This window comes from Eschscholzia californica, unplaced genomic scaffold, assembly GCF_041429995.1.
Source record: "Eschscholzia californica isolate CP2 unplaced genomic scaffold, dmEscCali1.0.p SCAF_1, whole genome shotgun sequence".
NCBI lineage: Eukaryota > Viridiplantae > Streptophyta > Magnoliopsida > Ranunculales > Papaveraceae > Eschscholzia > Eschscholzia californica.
In genome coordinates this window covers 55,927,364-55,935,019 of record NW_028238198.1, presented here as the reverse complement: position 1 = coordinate 55,935,019, position 7,656 = coordinate 55,927,364, and the positions used below count along the sequence as shown (strand labels likewise).

Genomic DNA, 7,656 nt, shown 5'->3' with positions numbered 1-7,656 from the left:
TAGTGGTAATCCTCGAGACGGCTGCCCAAACAGTAATATTGACACTCGGAGGTGAGTACACAAGATTGATATTGAACAGATTTGTTGAAACTGCCACGGCTAAACTCTCATAGAAAGACAACCGAAAAAGGGACATTTATCAGAAGGTATCAGTAGTACTGTTGGGGATAGATGATATATATTTTCGAGCCTTCATATCAATAATATTTGAACTTTTTTGTTGGTTAAAGCGTATTTGACAATTGTGTTTTATGAGCAGAACCAGTCTAGAACTCTAGCATCACTTCAATATTCAACAAATACTCAAAACTAAGTTCATCCAAGCATGAACTCTGCTTCTGCATATAACAAAGGCACCAAAATTGCCAACACAAACAGATAAAGATGAGAGAGAGATTTATATATGTAATCCTATTTCAGTTAAAAAAGTAACATGAGCTCCTATATTCACCAAAATGTCTTATTCATGACAAAAATGAAGGCCTAAAGCCAACAATTACATCTCGAGTAAAAACTAAGATAAACCACTATATTGAGTAAAACCTTTAATGTGATCATGGCGAATAAAGATGGGAATTTTACCTTTATTGCATTTGAAGAACAAGATAATCAAATTCCCAAAGTAAGCCTGAGTATAGAGCTCTTTCATGCTGTAACTCCACTATAACCATATATTTAAAACTCGGGCACAGCACAGTAACAAAATATTCACGTTCTTGCGCCCAATTCACCCCTTCAGATCTATATCAGAACCCAGAATATACCATCTACCTGATTCAAATGATGAAACTTTTAGAAATCATGTACCTTCAAGAAGGTTCAACCGAAGAGATGAAACACAAATTGAAGGGAAGCCAACTTCAAGCAAGAACAGAATGCAATTTGTAATTCTTCTCTTACTTGTCCATCACATATTCAATTTGAATAGTCAAATCTTTGATTCCCGCATCACGCAAAATTTCCGACACCTTCGACTTGATCGAAGATTTATCTGTGTCTGAAGTTACATGAAGACTGAGTGTTCCTACAACTTCTGTGTTAGTGAAGCTCCAAACGTGTATGTTGTCTACACTATGAACTCCAGTTACTCTTGTTATATCCTCTAAAGCTACTTTGAGATCTTGTTCATGTGCTCTAGGAACCCTTTGCAGCAAAACTTCAGCAGAGTTCCTCAACAATGAGATAACTGAAGATATAATCATAACTGAAATAAAGATTGAACATATCGGGTCTGCTGCTTGCCATCCCTTGTACTTAATTAAGAGAGTGGAAATAACAACCCCGACACTACCCATCGTGTCTGCAAGAACATGTAAGAAGATTCCTTCCATGTTGTGGTCAACGTGGTGGTGATGATGCTTCTTAGGTACCTGTTCTGTTTTATTTCCCAGTAAGAATTCTTTCGAGTCGGGTTCTTTATTTAGAAATGAAGAATGACCGTTAAAATCTGATTGGTGAGAATGAACGTTGAAAGAACTCTCATGTCCTTCTTTCTGTAAGTTGCTTGAAGATGTGATGACGCTCCCATCGTAATGACGGGCAGCATCCGAATGGTGATGACTGCAATGATTATCATGCTCCTGAGTTTGGGTATGGCTGTGATCATGCTTATTAGAATGGTCATGATCATGTTGGTGAGAATGATCATGGTGAGCATGCTGGCCAGTGGAGTCACAATGATCAACTTTGCACTGATGATTATGATTATTGTGGTTTCCTCTGCAGTCGTCTTCGAGGCGAGTAGGATTAATATGATCATGATGAGAATGGGATCCCTGATCATGATGAGAATGTGATTCATTATCGTGATGAGATCCATGGTCAATATTAGAATGGGATCTATGAAGACTATGATCATGGTGAGAATGAGATGCATGATCCTGATGAGAATGGGATGAATGATCGTGATGACCATGGGATGCATGATCTTGATGACCATGGTCGTGTCCATGCTCATGAGAATGAGAATGTGAATGTGAATGTGAATGTGAGTGAGAACATCCACCTCCGCCATGAGCATGATGATGTTCCTCATGAAAGAAAACCAATCCTACCATATTAACTACCAATCCACCAATAGACACAGTTAACAAACTATTAGTCTCAATCTCTTGAGGATCAAGAATTCTCTCAAATGATTCTAACACAATTAGAGCCCCGACCAAAACAAGAAAAACAGCATTCACATACCCTGAAAGAACCTCGAACCTTCCACGCCCATAATTAAACTGACCATTTGCAGGCAATCTTGAGATATAAGAAGCATAAAGTCCAATGGCAAGAGCGGCACAATCGAACAGCATATGACAAGCATCAGATATCAATCCAAGACTATTACTCATGAACCCAGCCACGAATTCTACAACCATATAAAGTGTATTAATGAAAAGGAAAAGAGCTATCTTACGGGATTTTCTCTCACTTAAAATGTGTCGAATGGGTTTCACAATCATCGAAGTAATCGACTCTGAATCATCTGAACCTAGTTCAGGGTACTTCGAAGAAATACCCAATTCCCAAACTGAAATCCATAGAAGGAAACCACATAAAAGTAGACCCCCAATTGAAAGCTCTGGGAAGTAGAATAACTCTAGAACAAGTGTACAAACAAATGTCAAGACGAAATTCTTCTGCAAATCTTTTGAACTAATTAACTTATCATCACCAAAATTCTCACTCAAAAGTACACAAAAGATAACAGTATTTGCCAGAAGCCAACCAAGATTCCCAATCGAAACACTACTTCCTTCTCCATTAAACATGAAAAAACTAATAACTGCAGGGAAGAACAACAAAATTGTAGTGAAAAACAGTGAAACCAATCGAACCCTTTTCTTGCCTAACTGTCTTATTGATACCCAATTCATTGAAACTCTTTCATAATTCCCTAGAAACCCAGATAGAAATGGAAGCAACATAGGCAAAACCCTAAAACAATTTTGACCAGGAAACAATGAAATCCCCCCTTTACCAAAATTAAATTTAGACAAAGGAAAGCATTCAGTTCGATCCCAACTAATCGATAACAGCATCAATCCAATAAACATAGAAAAAAACCCACGAACCTTAGATACTGATTTCGGATCTCGATCACCAGTATTTCGATTCCTACCTTCAAAAATGAATCTTGCAGCTAAATTTCCAGAAAATTCAGCAAGAATTGTAGCTGAAGTACCACAATATCTAAGTGCTTGAAATCTGAGGAGAAAAACAATAGCAAGGAGGATTGATTTGGCAAAGAGAAGTCTATGTTGAGTTTTTGTAATTGAAGATAAAGAGAAAATGGGTTGTTGTTGTTGTTGTTTAGAAGAGAAGATAGAGAAGAGAGAGAAGGAGAGTGTAAGAAGAAAGGAAGAAAGAGAAACAAGGAAAGAGAAAGGGAAGAGAGAGAAAGAAGGAGAAGAGCGAAGAAATGGAAGGAGAGAGTAAAGAGAACGAAGAGAGAAGAGAAGAAGAAAGATAAAAGAAAGGGAATTGTTGTTGTTGGTGTTGATTGATCTGGATGAGAAAGAAGAGAGACGTTGTTTAGATGGAGTTGGTGTTGGTGTTGATGAAGAGTAAGGGTAAAGAGGGTACTGCCGAGAAGTAGTGGTGGCCGAAAAAGTGGTGGCTCGGGAAGGAACTGAGAGACGGTGTGGGCGGTGAAGATGGTGGTGGTGGTGATCTTGATCGGTCATGGCCGGTAAAGGTTTGGAATTTGATAGATGCAAATTCTCTGCAACTCTGAGAAGGAAAAGTTGGAAGGAGGGACTGAGGAAGTGATGGGATTAAGGGGGAAGGATCAGTTCGCAATTTGAAGTTTTATTTTGGGTCTTCGTCTTCATTTTGTTTTTTGTTGCAAGGGTCTTCGTCTTCTTGGTGAGGTCGGATCATTGAAAACGTTATTCGAGAAAGAGAAATGTTAAGTGTACAAAGAATCTTTGATAAGATTCTTAACACAATGAGTCACATGGGTAAAAGAACGGTCCAGATCAAAGTCAAACTTTGATAAATTTTGAAGAACTTTTGTCGTTTAGTGAAAATAACTCATCATGTCAAGAATTTTGTCATTGTAACACTCCCGAGAAAGGCCGCGGCTTTCGGGAATAAAGAAAAATCTTTGAGACGTAAGACTTTAGTCAGGGGTGAGCAAAAACTGAACCAATCGACCGAACCAAACCAAGTCAAACCAGACCGATCGGTTTTTGGGCCGAACCGATCACTATTCTACTCGGTTCGGTCGAAAAATCGAAGAACTTAAATCGACTTGGTTTAGCTTCGGCTTGGGTTTCTAGAAACCGCCCAAGCCGAACCGACCGAACCCTAAGGTATTTCACATACTAAAATATTATATATAGAAGTAGAGAGTAAGAAATAGTAAACTTTAGTAAAAAGTTCCGAATTATCTTTTATTATTTTAAGTTAATAATAGTTTAATGAAGTTAAAAAGTGTTAAACTAAAAAGGAAAAGAAATTAAAAGAACCCTAGTCAAGAATAAGAAATTATTTTTTATGCAATGAAATTGTGTTTGGTTAAACCGATTAACCGAACTCAACCGAGCCGAACCAAACCGGGCCGAACCATGTCGGTGGACCGAATAACCGACTCGACTTTGGCCGACGAGTTAGTGAAACCGCCACTTATTGGTTCGACTTCCGCTTAAGTTAAAACCGAAAAAAACCGACCGTTGTTCACCCCTAGTCAACAAGATTTGAGTTGGGGCATTTTCATTTTAGATCCAAAAATAAATCTGATTATTTTTTAACACTTAATCTTTATCTTCATATTAATCATCACTACTTCACCTTCACCTTAGTTTCCGGTCACAACCGCCACCATTTTTTGTTCCCTCTCTCTCTCTTTCTTCTTTTACAGATAAAAGGAAAGCTTATCCGAAATTTCATCTTACATATTTTAAATCTAGGGTTTCAATGTAACTATACCTAATAGGTTTCTCTGCCTCTCCAAATATAAATCTAGGGTTTGGTTTCTTTTGTTGATTTGGAGAAGCTATATCGATGTTTTCAACAATCTCGTTTCATAGGTTTCTAGAACCAAGAGCATCAAAATATGGTTTTCGTGCAAACCCGACCATTTTAAAGCTAGAGAGAGAGAAAGCAAAACTAAAGTTATACCTTCATCTCTTAATACAACTCTTGAAGCAACTCTTAATTTTATTTGTTAATGGAGGTTTCTGCAAACCCCCATTTAGAACTGGCCTGCAATATAAACTAAAACCTTGAAGATCCAAAATGTATTATATCTTGCTTAGAATGTTACTTTGTGTAGAAATCTTTGATTTCTTTAACATGGGTTTGATTTAGTGAATCATTTTCTAATTTGGGAAAGAAAATTTTGATCAAGAAAGACTGATAGTGACAATTTGGAGCTTGAACGTGATAGAAGAAATAGAGATATTGAGTTCAGGATCTGTTCAAGATGTGGGTTTGATGAAAAAACTTCCTGATGAAATTGGGAAGGCGGTGGCTATTGAGGTGGTTATTGAGAAAGAGAGAGGGGAAGGAGGGAGAAAGAACGAAAGAGGAGGAGAAAATTATGGTGGTGATCAGAATTTGTGGGTGGAGGTGAGATGAAGATGAAGATTAAGGACTAAAAGACAAACAAATTTAATTTTGGGCCAAAAATAAAAATATCCTCCAAATCAATCTTAATTGACTAAGTCTTTATTCTTTGGAGATCTTTTATTATGCCCTAAAGAATCCACCTTCTAGAAACTAGAAGTCTAATCGTTTACAACAACTACCCGTGGGAATTGGGTCGAGTCGGGTGACCGTCATCTTACTCCTTCATTGAGTCAGGGGCAATTGGCTCTGGATTTCTACGTCCGTTAAGATTATCGACATATTCTTGCATGTTGTTTATGAAATCCTAGTATCTAACTCCAAAATCAGTCCAAACCCGTCAAGTCTTTTGGATTGATTAGATGGTGGCATCTTGTGTTTTCACTATGTAAGAAAATGTCACTTTTACGTTCTATTTGAGAGAGGTTACATCCAAACATATATTAAAATATATATGAAGACAGGGTATAGCTTCTGCAAAAATAAAGTTTCAAGAATAAAATGTGATTAATTTGTAGGACACTTGAACATACATTTTTTTTTACCATCCAATGAATAACATGAAACTGAAGACAACTCATAGTAAAACACAAAACATGATTATGTGATCTTTGTATCTAAGATTGTAGATAAGCGATAACTGACGTGGAATTACCATTAAGACCCAAAATGAATGAACTTACTATATATTAGTTACTGTGATTACTCTAGTGAGAGCTAAATCTTAAGAAAATCTTTAATATATTGACCACCCAATTTTATCAAAAGCCTCTGTTTGTTTTAATCCTTTCCAACGGAGGGGACATTTTCGGCCACTCTATGGACAAACATTGGATGTTTGAATGTTTCAATGGCCAAGTTTGACATTATCTATAACCTAACGACCAAACTACTATTTTTCAGAATATGATTTTCTTCTTGAATAAGAGCGAAGAAACTCAATGATTTTTCAATTCAAAGTCTTATGTCTCAGGCCTTTGCCTTTTTAAGTATTATTTTTCAATTGTTTCCTTGAGTGAACAACTATTGCATGATAAATGGTAAGTTCAATTCTCTCACTTCAATAGTATTAAATTCTTCCTTAATCAAATGGTAAGCGTCAAGCATGGTCTTGATCCACTTGTACAATTCTTTTGGAGTTTTGCATCAACACCACCCAAACTAGAATGAAAAAAATATCATATAAACACAGTTTTAACCAGATATGAATATATTCTTCCAAAATCGAGATGAAATTGTTAGTAATTGTATTCTTACATGCATACGTATACAATATTTGAATCTTTAATTGTAATTACATTATAGCGAGAAAAAGCAATAGTTGTATCTCCTTCGCAAAATGCTCTCAATGTTACTCTTTGTAAATGGTTTGAAAATCATTATGTCTTTGACCTGGGGCCCATTGTATAAACATTAGAAAATCTTAAGCATAATTTGGATTTGAAATAATTTCAAAAGTGTTGTAAAAACTAAGGCAACGAGATAGATTAAAGAAGAGAGAAAACTAATATAGACTAAGCACACCAAATATCTACCTTAAGATTGTAGTAAGATGTGCTAAAAATTGTTGTGTCCATTACATTGAGTTAGGACTCCTTTTATAGGCTCTACAAAGTGAAATACATTCATAGACATTAACATAAGTTTTACACGCATACACATGAATGTGTCTTTAAAGTATAGGTTACATATGCCCACATTAGAGTAGATGCAATTACAAATTATTATTGAGGAAGACAAAACATTACCACATTCCACCTTGAATTCCACAATGTAAGAATTTGTCTCATTAAAATGTTACTAGGAAAATCTATGGGAGAACCAATGGTGAAGCAAAAAGGGTACAATGTTGTTCAATATTTTTGATTATGCTAGTTAAAACCTTGACAAGGAAAACCCAATGGGATAAAACCATAACGAAGGAAAAGAGTACAATTCGAAGATTTCTAATGTAAGATACATGTTCACTTCGTCACTAAGCTTCTTAGTTCGGTCACCCTCATAGATAGTCCCCCCATAGATGTTCAGACGGTTGAGATTGTGAAAGGTCACTTAGCCGACGCATTCCAATGTTATAGACTAATTTATTGAATG

At 36.3% G+C, this 7,656-nt stretch overlaps 1 protein-coding gene across 1 annotated transcript; it reads right to left on the bottom strand.

Annotated features, from left to right (window-relative positions):
• Nucleotides 1–379: 379 nt before the first annotated feature.
• Nucleotides 380–3,906, bottom strand: LOC147567727 (zinc transporter-like protein). The gene is made up of 2 exons (XM_086654319.1): nucleotides 901–3,906; nucleotides 380–771 (listed from the first exon to the last, which is right to left on the bottom strand). Exons 1-2 carry the CDS (start codon nucleotides 3,675–3,677, stop codon nucleotides 768–770), a joined length of 2,781 nt encoding a protein of 926 aa, XP_086510445.1. The 5' UTR covers nucleotides 3,678–3,906; the 3' UTR covers nucleotides 380–767.
• Between the last annotated feature and the right edge of the window lie 3,750 nt (nucleotides 3,907–7,656).

What these genes read in the sequence shown, in the direction of transcription:
- LOC147567727 (XM_086654319.1), bottom strand. Translation starts at nt 3,677, where the DNA reads ATGACCGATCAAGATCACCACCACCACCATCTTCACCGCCCACACCGT.